This window comes from Anomaloglossus baeobatrachus, chromosome 2 (genome assembly GCF_048569485.1).
Source record: "Anomaloglossus baeobatrachus isolate aAnoBae1 chromosome 2, aAnoBae1.hap1, whole genome shotgun sequence".
Lineage (NCBI taxonomy): Eukaryota > Metazoa > Chordata > Amphibia > Anura > Aromobatidae > Anomaloglossus > Anomaloglossus baeobatrachus.
The window spans coordinates 769385134-769405979 of NC_134354.1; the positions used below are offsets into that span (position 1 = coordinate 769385134).

Consider the following 20846-nt stretch of genomic DNA (forward strand, 5'->3'; position numbering starts at 1 on the left):
CCTCACACAGAGGGTAAAATAGTCCAGAAACACGGATATAGTCCAGTAAGGGATTAATATCCCGGGGATCAGTCACAATCCTCCAGCAGTCCATTTCCAGGTAAATCAGGGTTTGTCAGTGGCTCTCTGTGGTGCTGCCTGTAGCCGCAGCTTCTCCCCCAGAGGATGAATTGTTAAAGCCGGGAGACTCTATTCACTCAGGTAGCAACAGATGATTGGATCGGCAGCCTTCCTGCTCGTCTCTTGTAGTTGTCAGTCAGACTGAATAATCCCCCAGGGAAGCAGAGTTTGGGTGGGTTCCAGGCCCTCCTCCCCCATACCTACAAACAGAAGCACTGCAGGGGGTGATTAACCTGCAGACAGGACAAATAATACATAGAATGGACAGAGCACCATGCCTAAAATATGAACCTACACAAAATGATACACAACCCACAATATCACACCATCACAAGATGCAATCCCAAATCGCAGGAGACCTGTAACTAGCGGGTGGTCTACCTCAAAGACTGACAGCTATAGCGTCCGTCAATCACTCAGTGGCTTTGTCCAATACTCAGTCTATAGCTCCCGCTATCTGCGTACTGGCAGTAGATGGTAGTGGTGAAGTAATGGTGACCTCTTTCTCCATGACTGCCGCCAATCCGTCCAGTGTCACGAGCAGCCCATGGACGCGGATATCCTTCACTAACGTCATTCTTGAAATCTGCTGAATGCCAAGGATCAATACCTATCACAAGATTAACCTGCAAGAGTATCAGTGCCAAGGCTGGGGGTATTGATCGAGAACCGAGCGGTGAGACGTCAGTGTAACATATAGCCCTGATATCGCTCAACCCCTTCACTGCTGGAGAATCAGCTACAAATGGTAAATACCGTGGTTTGAGGATTCTCGTGAAAAGCCAACTAATCCTTAGCCACGTTCCTTGAGCTTTATTGCTGGGTACAATTGTGCTACACATATATTTTCTTAATAATTTTGCATGTTTTGTGCTCTTGCAATAATTTCTGAAGATGTCTGTAAACATGAAACCAGTCCTTACAACCACTATGTCACACGGAGTTTTGCACAAACGGTCATGGAGGCGTCGGCCTCTGTTCAGATTGCAGATTCTGACACTCTGCCTGATGGTTTCCTGGTATGTGGGATTAACACAGGTAGACTCGGGCGTCAACCTGCTGTGTGCTGATTCATAGACAGACTAGCAAGAGTTAATCTCTGCTGGTCTGCTTACTCCTTTGATCACGTGGTGGGGAAGCCAATCACATCAGCTCCCCTCCTATTTATGCTGGATGAAATCTTCTACCCATGCCAGCTATAGTGTATTGGGCTGCCTGCTCCTTTAAATCACATGTGGTGGGGAAGCAAATCACATCTGCTCCCCTCCTATTTATGATGGATGAAATCTGCTATCCATGCCAGCTATAGTGTATTCTGTGTTGGTCTGTGGGCTTTGGTGTCCTAGACTTTCTGCCAAAAGTGTTGCTTTTTCCTCGGAGTGGTTATAGAGTTTACCCCCTCTTGTCTTGTTGTTTCCTTCCTGCTCTTGCTTTCCTCCTAATCTCTTATTGTCTTATACCTCTGTGTGTGCGTGCTGAGTGACAGAGTTTTGGTTTCCCATGTCTCTCTGTTTCTGTGATTTCCAACTCACTCCTGCCCGTGAGAGGGAATAAGATCAGGAGCAGGGCCTGGAAGGAGACTAAGGCATCTCCACCATTAGGAGTATCACTGAGGTTAGCTATAGCAATGGGTCCCCTAGACTGAGGGTCAGCTTAGAATTCCCAGTTCTCCACTATCCCATAGTCATGGTGACACACTAGAAGGATACAGGAACTTTTCCTCCAGTTATCACCCCATCTCTGGAAACATGAGACCAGTCCTTACAACCACTAGAAAGATACAGGAACCTTTCCTAGAGTTATCACCCCTGATATCACGCTGATACTGATATATCACTACTATACAATGTCCGGTGGCTCATGTTGGGGTTTTAGATGCAGGAACGTTTCTTCATGTTATCAGCCCTAGAAGTAATCAAAGCTTATTACTGTGCCCTCTTCCCTGACAGCTGCTACAAATCCAACATGTAGTCACCCCTTCTAAACTATTAAAGCGAAGGTCAATTCCTCTAACTGTACATCTTATAGTAATCCCTGGAAGAATACAGGAACTTTTCTTCATGCTGCCGTCCCTCTTACAAATCACAGCCTGTCCTTCTAATCTCTCCATTGTACCACCTCCAGGGACCCACTGAGGGGTTTTGATACAGGAGCTTGTTTTCGTGTAGTCACCCCTCTTACCCATCCCAACCTATTACCATCAACTCCCCTCTGTAAAACCTCCGGTGACCCAGGGTGGGGTTTAGATACAAAAATATTTTTTCAAGTAGTCACCCTTCTAAGCAATCAAAGATTGTCAAAGTCATCTCCTCCCTATTGAAGATAGCAAGAAACAGGAACTTTTCTTCGTATGATTGTGACGCCCTGGACTAGCCAGGTAGTCACAGATAGCGCCCCGCACAACACCTGTCCCCTAATAAGGTGTCACCAGCCAACCAGTAAAACCCTAGTCACCCCTCTCAGGGATTGATGTTCACACCAGGGGGCGGAGCCAGGCGGTTGGCCACGCCCATCGAGGAGTTCAGAGAGCCTGAGGGAGGAAAAACTTCAGTTTCTAGTTTAGGAGGTGAAGGTCTGCAGAAATCTGACAGGTGCCAGTGTTGGAGCCCGGGCACCTTTGGCTAGGCGGCAAGCGGTGGCCTCAGCCTGCAGGAGCCGAGAAGACGGCTCAGTGGAACCGTGGTGAACCGGGACAGGGTAGTGGCCCGCCGGAACCGACCCGGGGAACCAACTCGAAAACCGGAGCACAAAGGGGGGTACTCAGACCCTGAAACGAGATCCAGAAGCCACTGGACCGAGTTAATTAACTGATTGCGGTCTGGACTATAGGTCCTTTCCCACCCAAAGTCCCGACTGAAGACAACAGCCCAACGAGGGGGATAGAAAGCCACCGCACAGGCAGAGAGATCCCATGGGCCAGTGTCTGCGGGCAAAAGGGCTCTCCCGACATTCACAAGGCCAGGGAGCGGACTCCCGTCGCTGAAGCGCAGGCAGTCCACAGATACACAACATGGTGCAGGAAAAAGGCAGAGACCACCAACCGGATGGGGGACCCGACGCAGCCTGCTGCGGGCACCGACCATCATCAACTTGGTTTACCAGAGACTTGTGTGTGTTACTAATCGTGAGTACAACAGTGCCCTCTGGTCGCGCACCTCCCTGCACCGCCCAACCACACAACACCCAACGGGTCCCGGGGCCATCATCCCTGCCCATGGAGGGGTTAACATCTTGCTGCGCAACATCTCCCCCGGGGGCCCAGTAAACGCAGCGGTGTTGTCTACACCTTTACCACAACACGTGGGTGGCGTCACGAACTCAAACACGGCTCCGGCCGTTCATCTACGTCCCCCTAAAGCGCTAGCCCCCCTTTCAGATCGAAGTGGACAACGGGGCCCCCGGGTCCGGAGACGCTCGAGCCACCACCCGGCGAGTCCGGATCCGAGCGGCTCGGTTGCCGCCGAGCACGGGGCGGTACATTATCACCCTCTAACCAAACACATATCTCTCCCCTGTACATCGCACGTTAATGCCAGGCTCTTTTCTTCTCATTATCATCCCCTTTTTCAACAGAGAGGACATCTCCTTGCAGTCACTTATAAAGGAGGGGGGGGCTATTTTTGCATAGAGTTGTGGAAAGATCAGTAGTGATGGGCGGACTAGCAGATAACCAGGACCGGTGGGTCTACCAGGTTAAAAAACAGTCCTCCACCTGTGACCGCAAATCCCCTGAGTGACGTCACCGCTGATCGCGCGGCTCACCCAGTCTCTGCCTGAAGTTCACAGCGGGCAGTCATGTTCTATGGCCGCTTGGCCTGAATTCAGATGTAGCAAAGCTGGAGTCGTCCTGTGACTTCCTGTGGATTACGTTGGACCTGTAGAGGTATTTTGGGGGTTAATAAAGTGGAGAAAGAAGGGTTTTTTTGTGTCTTTTATTTAAAATAAAAGATTTGTTCGGTGTTTATGTTTATTTCTTTTCACTTACAAATTAGTAATGGGGGGGTCTCATAGATGCCTCCCATTACTAATTTAGGGCTTAGTGGCAGGTGTGAGCTGACATCAACCCTTTATTACCGATTGCCACCGCATCAGGGCAATCGGGAAGAGCCGGTGAAAGTGTGGCGCCCTGGACAAGCCAGGGGCCACAGAGCACAACATCAACACACCCCCACCCTCAGCAGTTCACAGCAGACATCCCCAGTGAAACCTGATTCCTTCCCTCGGGTTCAAACAGACACACTAGGTGGGCGGAGTCAAGCAGATAGGCACACCCACCGAAGAGTCTAGCTGGCCTGAGGCAGGAAGCAGGTCCAGACAAGTCCAGGAGAGGAAGGGAGAGGAGGTCTGGAGAAAGGCAGACACAGATTGGGGCCTAGGTTGGAGCCTAGGGCCCTCGAGTAGAGAGTCAGGCAGACAGTAGTGGCCGTCTGCAGGAGCCGGGAAGACAGTCTGGTGGAACCGTAGGTAGCCGGGGCTGGGCGGTGGCCCACCGGTACTGAATCGGGGAGCCAGCTGGAAACCGGAGTGCAGGAGGAGCGTACGAAAGGTACAGGAAAGGACTTACATTACCAACCTGGGGTCAGGGGAAAAACACCGCAGCCGCCTGTGGGACCCGTCCATCCAGCCGTTTGTTTCAGCAGAGACTCTGTGTGCATCATTGGGCTGAGTGGGTACTACCGTGCCGTGCGGCACAGCGCTGCCCCTGCGACCCTGCACCTCACCAGGCCCTGTAACCCGCCTGCCATCCATCCCTACCCCATCACCGGGCCCCGGGACAACCAACCCCCTACCCACGGAGGGGAGAATTAACAACAAAGCTGCTCCCTGTCACCGCTCCCGGGATCCCCGTCCACAGCAGCGGTGGTGTCACCAAAATCACCACAACCGTGGGTGGCGTCACGGACAATAACAATAAATTCCCCACCATCAAGCCCCCTTTTAACTCACGGGCGAGGAGCGCCGCTCGAGTCCCCGGGATCCGGCCCACCGCTTAAGTCACCACCGAGCAGCAGCGGCCGGACCCGAGCAGTGGGAGAGCGCAGCAAATCCCCTCCTCCGCCCGCGACAAAAGCACCGGACTTGTCACATCTAATGGTTGCGACAATTCCAGGTGGCTACAGGCTGCCATTTTCAGGCTGGGGGGGGCTCAATAAGCATGGATCTCCCCAGCCTGAAAATACCAGCCTCAGCTGTCGAGCTCACTAAAAATGAGCAATTGCTTAGCTGATGAGCCAAACTGGGCCACTAATAGATCAGTGGCTGAAGTGTTTACTGGCATCTGGAACAAAAAGGCTAATCTCAGTATATCATGTTGTCAGTTCCCCTTTAAATTTTGCACGCTTCTGTTATAATAATCCCCAGCTTCAGGGAAACCATAACATATTCAGCCCCGTGTGGTCTGACTTTTTATTATTTGCAAAAACAGTCAATTTCTGTATTGTGTGATGGGTGCCTGACAGGCGCCCAAATAAAATGACAGATTCCATTATGCTGCAATCATAAAATATCAGAACGTGCGAGGATTAATCATACGCCGCTGACATATAAAGAAAAAAAAAATATTTGTCACATAAATCTGATGCGACGTTCAGACTGTTTACACGCGGCATCATCTGATACAGATGAATAATGGACAACAGCGGCCGATATTCAGAGACCGGAGGACGTCGCAGTGTTTATTCTGTGCCTTATAAAATATGTAAGACTCAAGACTCTGCTGGAATCAGAATTAAAAGATCTGGGAAAAAACCCTTCTCTTCTGCCTCATCAGTCACTCAGAGAACATCAACGTTACTAGTGAAAACAAAACTGTCCCCTATGTACAGAGGGGCAAAAGGGTAACAATGCTTGAATCTTTTGACTTCAATATCTCACCATCCTCTACAGCTTTGAGCGTGAGACGACCTTCATTTTATAGACAATCATCTTGGCTATCTCATACATAAATGTGACTTGTAACTATTTAGCATATGATTAGTTATGCAGATTCTTGTCAGTCACTGCATTGTTACTGTTTTGCTCCTATTTTGATAATATTTTGTAAATCCTTCTGTAGCTTTCATCCCTCCTGGAACCTTCTGGGCTCTCCATCAGATTCAAGTATGTCTTCACTGAAATCTGACCCCGGGTCTCTTCTCCACGTTCCCAGTGTTGGTGTATACGAGTCAGGTCTCTTCTCCACGTTCCCAGTGTTGGTGTATACGAGTCAGGTGTCTTCTCCACATTCCCAGTGTTGGTGTATACTGGTCAGGTCTCTTCTACACATTCCCAGTGTTGGTGTATACTGGTCAGGTCTCTTCTCCTTATTCCCAGTGTTGGTGTATACTGGTCAGGTCTCTTCTACACGTTCCCAGTGCTGGTGTATACTAGTCAGGTCTCTTCTCCATGTTCCCAGTGTTGGTGTATACTGGTCAGGTCTCTTCTACACGTTCCCAGTGTTGGTGTATACTGGTCAGGTCTCTTCTCCACGTTCCCAGTGTTGGTGTATACTGGTCAGGTCTCTTCTCCATGTTCCCAGTGTTGGTGTATACTGGTCAGGTCTCTTCTCCATGTTCCCAGTGTTGGTGTATACTGGTCAGGTCTCTTCTCCTTGTTCCCAGTGTTGGTGTATACTGGTCAGGTCTCTTCTACACGTTCCCAGAGTTGGTGTATACTGGTCAGGTCTCTTCTCCACATTCCCAGTGTTGGTGTAAACTGGTCAGGTCTCTTCTCCACGTTCCCAGTGTTGGTGTATACTGGTCAGGTTTCTTCTACACGTTCCCAGTGTTGGTGTATACTGGTCAGGTTTCTTCTACACGTTCCCAGTGTTGGTGTATACTGGTCAGGTCTCTTCTTCACGTTCCCAGTGTTGGTGTATACTGGTCAGGTCTCATCTCCACATTACCAGTGTTGGTGTATACTGGTCAGGTCTCTTCTACACGTTCCCAATGTTGGTGTATACTGGTCAGGTCTCTTCTACACGTTCCCAGTGTTGGTGTATACTGGTCAGGTCTCTTCTTCACGTTCCTAGTGTTGGTGTATACTGGTCAGGTTTCTTCTACACGTTCCCAGTGTTGGTGTATACTGGTCAGGTCTCTTCTCCATGTTCCCAGTGTTGGTGTATACTGGTCAGGTCTCTTTTTCACGTTCCCAGTGTTGGTGTATACTGGTCAGGTCTCATCTCCACATTCCCAGTGTTGGTGTATACTGGTTAGGTCTCTTCTTCAAGTTCCCAATGTTGGTGTATACTGATCAGGTCTCTTCTCCACGTTCCCTGTGTTGGTGACACTGTATACTGGTCAGGTCTCTTTTCCACGTTCCCAGTGTTGGTGTATACTGGTCAGGTCTCTTCTCCTTATTCCCAGTGTTGGTGTATACTGGTCAGGTCTCTTCTCCACGTTCCCAGTGTTGGTGTATACGAGTCAGGTCTCTTCTCCACGTTCCCAGTGTTGGTGTATACTGGTCAGGTCTCTTCTCCACGTTCCCAGTGTTGGTGTATACTGGTCAGGTCTCTTTTCCACGTTCCCAGTGTTGGTGTATACTGGTCAGGTCTCTTCTCCACGTTCCCAGTGTTGGTCTATACTGGTCGGCTCACTTGGGGACGTATACAGCTTTGTCTTCACCCAGAAGTGTTTATTGGGTTGAGGTCTGGGGACTGTAGGGACAATCCAGTTCCTCTACTACATTGTCACCGAGTCATTTCTTCTCCAATCTCGCCTTGTGCTTGGGGTTGTTGTCCTGATGGAACACTATGTCATCCTTTTCATACCCATAGTACTGTATGAAGTAACTCATCATGTAGGACACTCACATTGGCCTTGGCTGTCAAACAACCCCAATATCATCAGGCTTCCTCCACCGAACATGACGGTTCTTTCAATTTCTCGATCCGTTAGCCTCTTTTTCCCTTGTTTCTTCCAGACCCATTTCCCCCATTAGAGCTGTCTATTGACTTTCATCTCATCGCTCCAAATCTCCTGTTTCCAATCTTCTACTTTTCGTTCTTTGTAATCTCGAGCCGACACTTCTTATGATGATATTGAAGTTGAGGCTTCCTCACCTTTTTTCGGGCCACCATTCCAGACTTGTGTAACGTGTGTTGCTCGGTGCTTGTATGGATGGACGTCTGTGATGTCACTATTATGGAGCAGACGAGCCGCATCCACTGCCGGGTGTCACCAGAACTGATAGACCTTGTGATGAGCGATTTGCTGACTCCGATATTTTGCCTGGACGTCACCTCTTGGCTTTTGAATGGATGGATGGACGTCATTTCTTATTCTTCCAGATGTCCTGGCCTCACATGATGCAGTTTGGCAATTATCTTGGCCGAGAGAGATCGCTATTGATGAGCTGGATGATGTTTCTATTTTCTTGGGAAATATTCTTCATGGCTGCTCCTGAAATCGAACCAGTGACCCTTTCACATGGGAATCAACTTAAAAGGGCTATTCCCATCTCTAAGATCCTATCCCAATATGTAGTAGGTGTAATAATAATAATAATAATATTAACAAATATCTCCAATTAGAAATGTAGTTTAGTTCTCCTGAATTACTATGTCACTTACTTCATGTTCAGGGCATTGCAGGACCTTAGATATCCATGGTTACAACTATGAGCAAGTAACTGTGGTTATATGTATGTCGTAACCATGGATACCTAAGGTCCTGCAAAGCCCTGAACATGAAGTAAGTGACATAGTGATTCAGGAGAACTAAACTACATTTATATTTGGAGATATTTAATATTATTATTACACCTACTACATATTGGGATAGGATCTTGGAGATGGGAATGCCCCTTTAATAACACACTGAGCTATTAGGGATTGTGAGAACAGGTGGTAATTTGTAGTATACAGGAAGCAAAATATTTTGCCACCATCAGGAACAAAACAGTAACAATGCAGTGACATAACAAGAATCTGCATATCTAATCATATGCTAAATAGCTGCAAGTCACATTTATGTAAGAGATAGCCAAGATGATTGTCTATAAAATGAAGGTCGTCTCACGCTAAAAGCTGCAGAGGATGGTGAGCTATGAGGCCTGAAAGTCAAAAGTACAAAATATTGTTATACTTTTGCTCGTCAGTGTATAAGAATATAGCTACTATAATACTGCTCCCATGTACAAGAATATAACTACTATAATACTGCCTCTATGTACAAGAATATAACTACTATAATACTGCCTCTATGTACAAGAATATAACTACTATAATACTGCCCCTATGTACAAGAATATAACTACTATAATACTGCCCCTATGTACAAGAATATAACTACTATAATACTGCCCCTATGTACAAGAATATAACTACTATAATACTACTCCTATGTACAAGAATATAACTACTATAATACTGTCCCTATGTACAAGAATATAACTACTATAATACTATCCCTATGTACAAGAATATAACTAACTACTATAATACTGCCCCCTATGTACAAGAATATAACTACTATAATACTGCCCCCTATGTACAAGAATATAACTACTATAATACTGCCCCCTATGTACAAGAATATAACTACTATAATACTGCCCCCTATGTACAAGAATATAACTACTATAATACTGCCCCCTATGTACAAGAATATAACTACTATAATACTGCCCCCTATGTACAAGAATTTAACTACTATAATACTGCCCCTATGTACAAGAATATAACTACTATAATACTGTCCCTATGTACAAGAATATAACTACTATAATACTGTCCCTATATACAAGAATATAACTACTATAATACTGCTCCTATGTACAAGAATATAACTACTATAATACTGCCCCTATGTACAAGAATATAACTACTATAATACTGTCCCTATATACAAGAATATAACTACTATAAAACTGTCCCTATATACAAGAATATAACTACTATAAAACTGTCCCTATATACAAGAATATAACTACTATAAAACTGTCCCTATGTACAAGAATATAACTACTATAAAACTGTCCCTATGTACAAGAATATAACTACTATAATACTGTCCCTATGTACAAGAATATAACTACTATAATACTGCCCCCTATGTACAAGAATATAACTACTATAATACTGTCCCTATGTACAAGAATATAACCACTACAATACTGCCCCTATGTACAAGAATATAACTACTATAATACTGCCCCTATATACAAGAATATAACTACTATAATACTGCCCCTATGTACAAGAATATAACTACTATAATACTGCCCCTATATACAAGAATATAACTACTATAATACTGCCCCTATGTACAAGAATATAACTACTATAATACTGCCCCTATGTACAAGAATATAACTACTATAATACTGCCCCTATATACAAGAATATAACTACTATAATACTGCCCCCTATGTACAAGAATATAACTACTATAATACTGCTCCTATGTACAAGAATATAACTACTATAATACTGCCCCTATGTACAAGAATATAACTACTATAATACTGCCCCTATGTACAAGAATATAACTACTATAATACTGCCCCTATGTACAAGAATATAACTACTATAATACTGCCCCTATGTACAAGAATATAACTACTATAATACTGCCCCTATGTACAAGAATATAACTACTATAATACTGCCCCTATGTACAAGAATATAACTGCTATAATACTGCCCCTATGTACAGGAATATAACTACTATAATACTGCTCCTATGTACAAGAATATAACTACTATAATACTGCTCCTATGTACAAGAATATAACTACTATAATACTGCCCCTATGTACAAGAATATAACTACTATAATACTGCTCCTATGTACAAGAATATAACTACTATGATAAAAGAGAGGGGCACAATTATATTGCATGGTATGATGCATTTATTGATGGGCATCTTTACCTGTTGGGCTCGGGTCACCATATCCTTGTATACAGTGTCCAGGCTTGCATTGGTTAATGATGCCAGCGCTGTTACTACCACCTCCGACTGTTCTTTATTGAATCCTTAAAGAAAAAAAAAAAACAAAAAAACTCCAAATAATCAGGCTGATTTGTCATGTTCATTGGTTTAGTGATTACTGGACGGAGAATCCAATGTTTGGAGCAATTTTTAATACAATAACCACATGCACGCACACAGCCATGAATCCCGCTCACATGCACAGTATGTCCTCACATGCAATAAATCGAAAAGATGTGGGTGTGCACAACCGCATTATACCTTATGTTGGTGGAGTAAGCTTGGTCCGATCAAAACAAGCCACTGCGCTGGTCCTGGGTGCGCGTGGAAACATGAAGAGCCAAATAGTCCCAAGTAGAAAGAAAGCCTCTCTATATAGAGGGAGTGGTCTGTTTTCGCTGTAGTGGACCAGTGGAAGTACCAGGAGGTACGAAACGGCCGTCGTCCCTAGGGAGCCTGCACCCGACTCTCTTGCCGCTGTTTTACCTAACTCCATGGATTGAATAAAGAACAGTTTTGGATTTTCCCTATATGCATCCACAGTACAGTCACAAAACTGTACACACTAATATTCAATGATTAAAGAGGCTTTCCACTACTAGGACACCCCCTTCTGATTCCACACGTTTCCCCCAGGTGAAATAAAAGCCTATACTCACCTCCAGTAGTGCCCCGACTCACTTGGGGTTGTGACATCACACAAGCCCTGCGTCCAATCAGAGCCAGCTTCCTTCTCTCTGCCTTTGGACCAAACGAACAATCAACAGGAAGTGAGCACAGCCACTGATCTCACTTCCTGTTAACTAGTTTGGTCCAAAGGCGGGGAGAAGGATGTTCTGATTGGACACAGGGCTCGTGTAATGTCACAACTACAAGTGAGTCGGGGCACCACTGGAGGGGAGTATAGGCTTTTATTATTTCACCTGGGGGAAACGTGTGGAATCAGAAGGGGGTGTCCTAGTGGTGGAAAACCTCTTTAATCATTGAAAATTAGTGTGTACAGGTATGTGACTGTACTGTGGATGCATATAGGGAAAATCAAAAACTGTTCTTTATTCAATCCATGGAGTAAGGTAAAACAGCGGTAAGAGAGCTGGGGGCAGGCTCCCTAGGGACGACGGCCGTTTCGTACCTCCTGGTACTTCCACTGGTCCACTACAGCGAAAACAGACCACTCCCTCTATATAGAGAGGCTTTCTTTCTACTTGGGACTATTTGGATCTTCATCTTGTTTCCACGAGTCGCGGCACCACTGGAGAGGAGTATAGGCTTTATTAGTCTAACTGGGGGAAACATGTGGAATCAGAAGGGGTTGTCCTAGTGGTGGACAATCCCTTTAAAATGTATGTAACAGTCCATTATCTTGTGTCGATACATAATTCCGCACATGCACTGATACACCTTGAATGTCGGATGTGTGGATCTTGCAGAATATACTTGATTGTGCACACAACGCAATAGTACGTAACAAAGTATATCACACAGTGGTAACACTCACACATGCACCTTCCAAGACATAATTCACACTCCCGTACAATGGCTGCGCCGCTCATATTCTGTGTTTCGCTTTCCTACACCTCCTGCTTCCGCGTTGACGTTCTACAGAAAATAAACACTTTGATGTGGATGTATTATCAGCAGATAACCCCGTCTTCTCTGCGCTCCTTCCCCGTACACGAGATAACGCAGCACAGCATGGCGCCATGTAACAATGCGCTCTGTCAGAGCCGGCGGCGGAGAGTGCTGACAGTATCAGAGCATCCTTGTCGTGACCTTGTCCCTTGTATCTGGAAAGATGCAGTGAAGGATCGATCAACCTGTCACAGCAGCAAGCGAATCTGCGATCTGATCTTCTCCAATCAATGCGGCAGATCTGATGTCACCGAGACGGAATACGAGAAGATACTCCCCTCCTATGGAGTACAGCCCGACCCCGAAACCCAGAAAAGAATGAGTCCTTCTTGCCTTTTGTTTTTACATTGTGGTAAAAATAACCTGGAAACACGATTCTCCAGGTCAGGACTAAACTGGTGCAGGGGACGGAGTAGTTGGTTGTTATTTCAGTGGTGGAAAGAGAAAAAAAAAAATAACCAAACCTCCGCTCCATCTTCAAAAATGTGTCACGGTAGTAACGGAGTTGAGGGTAATCAGGACTCCTGAACTGACCCTCAGGCTAGGGGAGCCCCTAACTGTCCCTCATCCCAGAGGTACGCCTGATGGTGGCGAGGTCTGAACCGCTAGCGTAACCCTATCTCCTAAGAAGTTGTGATCTTATACCTCCATAACCCTATATCGGGAGGGGGCAAGGGACTGGAGTGATAAATGCCCCACAAATAGACACAAAGAACTGACCCTCAGGTTGGGAGAGACCCTAACTGTCCCTAATCCCAGAGGTACACCTGATGGTGGTGAGGTCTGAACCCCCAGCGTAACCCTATCTCCTAAGAAGCCCTGATCTTATACCCCCTCATTCCCTCTCCGGGAGGGGGCCGGGACTGGAGTGATAAATCCCCCACAAATAGACACACGGAACTGACCCTCAGGCTAGGGGAGCCCCTAACTGTCCCTCATCCCGGAGGTACACCTGATGGTGGTGAGGTCTGAACCCCCAGCGTAACCCTCTCTCCTAAGAAGCCCTGATCTTATACCTTTTTACCCCCATCTCGGGAGGGGGCTAGGACTGGAGTGATAAATCCCACACAAATAGACAGTCATGGAGGAACTAAAACTCACACTCACAGCAGTCACTTACGGAGGTAAAGACAATATGTGCACGGGCGGTGGGGGATTAAAGAAAAGAAGGGAAATACACAACGACAAGAGCATCTCCACAACACACCACTATAGCATATATAGCATACAGCAGTGCTCCAGCAGCTGAATTACCATGCACCAAGACCGATGTCGCTTTTGGTATATTCGGCATGGAGGAACAGGATCCACCATCTTTAAAATGGCAGAGGCGGCTGTGATAGGTCTTCAGTAACCTGTGACCCCAGCAACAACTCACAGGCCAGCAGGAATAAACTCCTGCCAGACCGATCACCCGCAAGCACAAAACTGGTCGACGTCCGGCTCTAAGCACCAGGTGACATGTGAAACTCTGCAGTGTGAACAGAGTCCGAAGTTGCATGACACCTAGAGCGTACAGAGCAGCACGCCGCATGACAAAAATGTCATTCATATAATCATTTTCTGATGACACTTACTGTCATTTTTCCATCTTTGGAGCTGTGAGGGCTTCAAAAGACTATTAGTTCTATTGGAATATTGTTGTCACAATTGTGTCATGCCCTGCTGAGACCTCGGGAGATCTGGGATCAGAAGGTCCTAGCGTTTAGTTGATCACAGATCCATTTTAAAACCTGGTCACCGTTTATCTTAAGTAGGGGTTAAGGTCCCTTTCTAGCTGTGACTGACAAGTAGTTGTTCATCTCACCTACAGTCACAACCTTCTGCTATATAAACCCACTCCTTACTCTCTCCTATGCCGGCTATAGTTCAGTCTATGCTGACCTGTGAAGGAGCTGTCTCTGGAGAAGCTGTTTTTCTCTTTCCAGCAGGATTCGATGGAGTCCCTCTCAGGAAAACATTTGGAGTCTGTTGCTATTTCTGTTTTCCATTGTTGGCTCTCCTTCCTCTTGTTGCCTTTATACTAGTAGTAAGACTAGTGTCTTGCTAGCCTGTGCACTAGACAGGGCCATTCCAGGGTCAGCAAGGTCCTAGGCACATGATCGCGAACGGAAGGGGAAGGACCTGTCTAGGGATGTTAGGGAGCTCAGGGATCAGCCACAGATGAGTTAGGTGGAGGGGTCACCATCTGCACGCTTGGTGTTCCCTCTTCCCAGCATGATAAGTGTTACATTCAGATTCAGCAATAACTTCATCTTTCAAGATGTTCTGTTCACTATCATTTCTAGTCTCCGTTTCTTCTCGTATGTTCTGTGTATTCTTTCCTTGATCTGTTACGGTTCAGATAGGTTGCTGCCATTGGTGTCTTTCAACATTCCCACTCTTGGTTGAAACTTTTGTTGTATCTCTTTGATTTTTTGTTATACCTTCTTGGTCTTGCCCTTCAGATGTTTGTTTCCTATCTCTGTACATATCTTTTGGTAATAAAGTTCTTTGTTTGCTCGAATGACTCTCTTAGGTCTTTTACTGATGCTGTCTGCGTCCTGCTTGTTATCTTTTGTTTTGACCATTCATCTTTCTTCGATGATCTTTAGGGTTTCTTCAGTAAACCATGGCTGTGGGGGTCTCTTCTGCCTCTTTTTTTATTGTCTTTCTGGCTTATTTAGTAACAAAAGTCTTTATACAGTGTGTCCACCCATATCCTGTCCACCGCCATTAACTTGAGAACGGCGGCAGCTATAGGCATAGAAGTGGTGTCTAGGTATAGTAAAGTAGCCATGTGCTACGGAATGAAACCACCTATAGCGCCACCTGGTGGAAAACAACAGAGTTAGCATTTTTATCTCGAAAACGGAACGAGAGAGAAAAAAAGGGAATTACAAAGTTGTAGGGCATCATCAATTCAATACGAATCGACACTTTGCATACAGAAATGCTATGGTTAGAACATGTAAAATTCACAAGGCTGCGGACGTAAAGCAATACCTCATGGAGACCTTCCTACAAGTCATTGGGTATGGTGGCTGCATGGAGTGGCCTCCACGCTCACCTGACCTGACCCCATTGGACTTCTTTCTGTGAGGTCACATCAAACAGCCGATGTACGCGACCCCTCCACCAACATTGCAGGACCTATGACGACGTATCACAGCTGCTTGTGCAAACGTGTCAGCTACCATATTGCACAACGTGCAGCAAGATACAGTATGCTGTGCAGAGTCCAGATGTGCATTGCAGCTGACGGGGGCCACTTTGAGCACCAAAATTAAATAAGCGCCATATGCGTGACCAGCATTCAATATTTTGGGGGGAGTCATGGGTTTCATATCATTGCATTTCTGTATGCAAGGTGTCGATTCGTATTGAATTGATGATGCCCTGCAACTTTGTAATTCACTTTTTTTCTCGACATTGTTCCGTTTTCAAGATAAAAATGCTAACTCCTTGTTTTCCACCAGGTGGCGCTATAGGTGGTTTCATTGCATAGCGCAAGGCTACTTTACTATACCTAGACACCACTTCTATGTCTATAGCTGCCGCCATTCTCAAGTTAATGGTGGTGGACAGGATATGGGTGGACACACTGTATATGTCTATAACTCCTTGGTATTTCTTTCATCAGTGCCCAGAACATTCCAAAAACTTCAGGTATAATGGTCAAATCAAAATTGGAAACAACCTGTTGTCTTGTCCGTTTGCTCAGCTTGACTTCAATCTTTGCTGTCAAGTTCATGATCAGTTCTACAGTCAGCTCCTGGCCTTCGGTGATGTCCATGTCGATAGTCTCCGTTTGTGATTTTGGAAGAACGTGTTCATGATGGACAGGTAAATTGTCGTACAAAAAGTCAATGAATTTTCCCGTTACGTTCACCAAATACAAAGTTTCCAAAGATGATTCCATGTTTGCCGTGGCCAAATTTGACATTCATGTCTCCGATGATAATGAGTAAATCTTGTTTTGGCGTCTTGTCGATTTTATCTTGAATTTCATCATAGAATAGCTCAACGTCCTCCTCCTCGCCATCTGTTGTTGGTGAGTAGACTTGTATCACTGTGATGGATTGGCGCTCCTGGTGGTCGTATCGAGAGGACTCTACCATTGACTACTTTGTACTACTGGACAATTTTCGGTTGAGAATTACAGCAACACCGTTTCTCCATCGGTTATCCTTGACAATAGTAGAACCAAAGCTCCTTTGACTGGAAATGTCTGGATTGAGTCATCTTAGATCTCTAATTCCGAGTAAGTCAAGTTCTGTTCTGTCCATTTCGGCTTTGACGATCTCGAGTTTCCTTGCTTCTTGGTTCGTACATTACAAGTTCTGAACTTTATGATATCTCTGCAGCTCTTGATCTTCCCTTTCGACCCAGCAATATCGGCACCAAGACGTCCTTGTGGTTTTGATCCTGACCCATCATGAAACTTGATCGTACTCAAGTCGACCATCGGCTCCTCCCCAGTAGCTTGTTGAGTGCTTTCCGACCTTTGATCCTGGCAAGTCATGACACTTGATCATACTCCGGTCGACCATCGGCTCCTCCCCAGTAGCTTGTTGAGTGCCGTCTGACCTTTGATCCTGGCCCATCATGACACTTGATCATACTCTGGTCGACCATCGGCTCCTCCCCAGTAGCTTGTTGAGTGCCTTCCGACCTTTGATCGTGGCAAGTCATGACACTTGATCATACTCCGGTCGACCATCGACTCTCCTCCCCAGTAGCTTGTTGAGTGCCTTCCGACCTTTGATCGTGGCAAGTCATGACACTTGATCATACTCCGGTCGACCATCGGCTCCTCCCCAGTAGCTTGTTGAGTGCCTTCCGACCTTTGATCGTGGCAAGTCATGATACTTGATCATACTCCGGTCGACCATCGGCTCCTCCCCAGTAGCTTGTTGAGTGCCTTCCGACCTTTGATCGTGGCAAGTCATGACACTTGATCATACTCCGGTCGACCATCGGCTCCTCCCCAGTAGCTTGTTGAGTGCCGTCTGACCTTTGATCCTGGCCCATCATGACACTTGATCATACTCTGGTCGACCATCGGCTCCTCCCCAGTAGCTTGTTGAGTGCCTTCCGACCTTTGATCGTGGCAAGTCATGACACTTGATCATACTCCGGTCGACCATCGACTCTCCTCCCCAGTAGCTTGTTGAGTGCCTTCCGACCTTTGATCGTGGCAAGTCATGACACTTGATCATACTCCGGTCGACCATCGGCTCCTCCCCAGTAGCTTGTTGAGTGCCTTCCGACCTTTGATCGTGGCAAGTCATGATACTTGATCATACTCCGGTCGACCATCGGCTCCTCCCCAGTAGCTTGTTGAGTGCCTTCCGACCTTTGATCGTGGCAAGTCATGATACTTGATCATACTCCGGTCGACCATCGGCTCCTCCCCAGTAGCTTGTTGAGTGCCTTCCGACCTTTGATCGTGGCAAGTCATGACACTTGATCATACTCCGGTCGACCATCGGCTGCTCCCCAGGATCGTGATTGAATGCCTTCCGAACTAGAAGTGCATCTTCCAGGCAGTACTATATCGTATTCCTTAGTTGAACCCTCCATTAAGTTTTCTCGGCACAATACGGAAGTAGATTTTTGGCCCATTTTCCCCGCACAGTAATGCGGCTTCCGTGAAAGAGCCACACAGAATCAAAGTTGTATTTGGTCAATACAAACGGCCTCATCGTGCAACGTCCTCCTGCCGACGCCGGCACTGGGCAGTATGCTTAGTCTGACACCTCACTAGAAACCTGTCCGCCTGGTGTGTCCCTGATGGCAAAAACATTGCAGAAAGCATGACTTCCTGCATCACTGATGCACGCACCCCCACTGGTGACAAATCAGTACTGCCAAGAATTCAGGAAAAAAGCTGCATTTAAGTAAACAGCAGTGATCGGCGCTAGAGCGGAAAGCTGCTTATAGAGGCAGGCACTGGCTGTACAATACAGAAGACGCCTGACATGTAAAGCAAGATCAGCTCCTGAGCAAGTTCCATCTACACATACCTGACATAGGATGTACCATCTCATCCTGTATCAGGAAGGGGTTAAACTGGCATCTTCAGTCAATTTAAGTCTTTCCTTTCAGCCAATAACTCAGGATCAGTAATGTAATGTGTGTACACAGTGACTGCACCAGCAGAATAGTGAGTGCAGCTCTGGAGTATAATACAGGATGTAACTCAGGATCAGTACAGGATCAGTAATGTAATGTATGTACACAGTGACTGCACCAGCAGAATAGTGAGTGCAGCTCTGGAGTATAATACAGGATGTAACTCCGGATCAGTAATGTAATGTATGTACACAGTGACTGCACCAGCAGAATAGTGAATGCAGCTCTGGAGTATAATACAGGATGTAACTCAGGATCAGTACAGGATCAGTAATGTAATGTATGTATACAGTGACTGCACCAGCAGAATAGTGAGTGCAGCTCTGGAGTATAATACAGGATGTAACTCCGGATCAGTAATGTAATGTATGTACACAGTGACTGCACCAGCAGAATAGTGAGTGCAGCTCTGGAGTATAATACAGGATGTAACTCAGGATCAGTAATGTAATGTATGTACACAGTGACTGCACCAGCAGAATAGTGAGTGCAGCTCTGGAGTATAATACAGGATGTAACTCCGGATCAGTACAGGATCAGTAATGTAATGTATGAACACAGTGACTGCACCAGTAGAATAGTGAGTGCAGCTCTGGAGTATAATACAGGATGTAACTCCGGATCAGTAATTTAATGTATGTACACAGTGACTGCACCAGCAGAATAGTGAGTGCAGCTCTGGAGTATAATACAGGATGTAACTCCGGATCAGTAATTTAATGTATGTACACAGTGACTGCACCAGCAGAATAGTGAGTGCAGCTCTGGAGTATAATACAGGATGTAACTCTGGATCAGTAATGTAATGTATGTACACAGTGACTGCACCAGCAGAATAGTGAGTGCAGCTCTGGAGAATAATACAGGATGTAACTCCGGATCAGTACAGGATAAGTAATGTAATGTATGTACACAGTGACTGTACCAGCAGAATAGTGAGTGCAGCTCTGGAGTATAGTACAGGAGGTAACTCCGGATCAGTACAGGATCAGTAATGTAATGTATGTACACAGTGACTGCACCAGCAGAATAGTGAGTGCAGCTCTGGAGTATAATACAGGAGGTAACTCCGGATCAGTACAGGATCAGTAATGTAATGTATGTACACAGTGATCGATAATGTATCAGACCGGTGATGGACGCTCACCATGGGTCTCCAGTTGTCGCACTAGGGCGTGCGTGTCGAATGTCAGCTTCCTTTGCTCGGATGGGGTGAGCTCCACCTGTCTGACATCATAATTAGAGCAGACGGGCGCAGAAGATCCAAATCCTTCAAAAGAAAAAGAACAAACAGTAAAAACCACAGCACACAGGAATGATACATGTGTGATACATCTTGGTGCATTTTATTTCAGCACTGCAGCACAGAGTATTTCAGGAGGGCAGTGACCTCTCACCCATATGATGACATTGGCGGTGGATTCTGCCTGTGATGAGGGGGAGGTCACACATAGGAGCAGAATAGTGTTCATGATGTGCTGCTAATAAAGTTATTTTAATGTAACTTCTGTAAAGTGAGTGCTCTCCTTACCCCTCCTGAAGTTCCTCTGTGCTGCTGTGAGCAGCTGAGCCGTCCACCTACAAGCTGCCCCTCTCATCCTCCCTCACTGATAGTTCCTCTGTATCACCGCCCTCCAATCCGGGCAAACGTTGGGCTTCCCGCTGCGTCATTTCCGGTGCAGCGCAATGTATTATGGGGCTTGTAGTTTTTCCTATAAGAGTTTCAGTCAGTGACCGGAAGTAGCTGCTGATTATATAAAGGGAGCGGACCGGAGCTATGGTGGTAATAGAGGGAGGCAGACTGCGGGAGAGGCACAAGGAGAGACAGTGCTGCCAATTATTACTACCCGCCATTATTATCCTGGAGCAGTGAGGAAAAACCACCTTCAAGTTCTGTAGATGGAGAACGAGTGCATACAGCATATACATATTGCTACAAGCCCCCATAACACTGACATCCACTGTGCCCTATATAATACTTCCCCTATGTACAAGAATATAACTATTATAATACTGCCCCTATGTACAAGAATATAACTACTATAATACTGCCCCTATGTACAAG

General features: G+C 46.0%; 1 protein-coding gene across 1 annotated transcript in view; it reads right to left on the reverse strand.

The window, feature by feature from the left end:
- Nucleotides 1–20452, reverse strand: part of CCDC90B (coiled-coil domain containing 90B) — a 37990-nt gene extending 17538 nt beyond the window's left edge. The window contains exons 1-3 of the mRNA XM_075334701.1: nucleotides 20313–20452; nucleotides 19929–20051; nucleotides 10973–11076 (exon numbers count right to left, since the gene is read on the reverse strand). Of these exons, the coding sequence (XP_075190816.1) occupies nucleotides 10973–11076; nucleotides 19929–20051; nucleotides 20313–20379 (294 nt within the window). The 5' untranslated portion in view covers nucleotides 20380–20452. The remainder of the gene's footprint in view (nucleotides 1–10972; nucleotides 11077–19928; nucleotides 20052–20312) is intronic.
- Nucleotides 20453–20846: the final 394 nt, after the last annotated feature.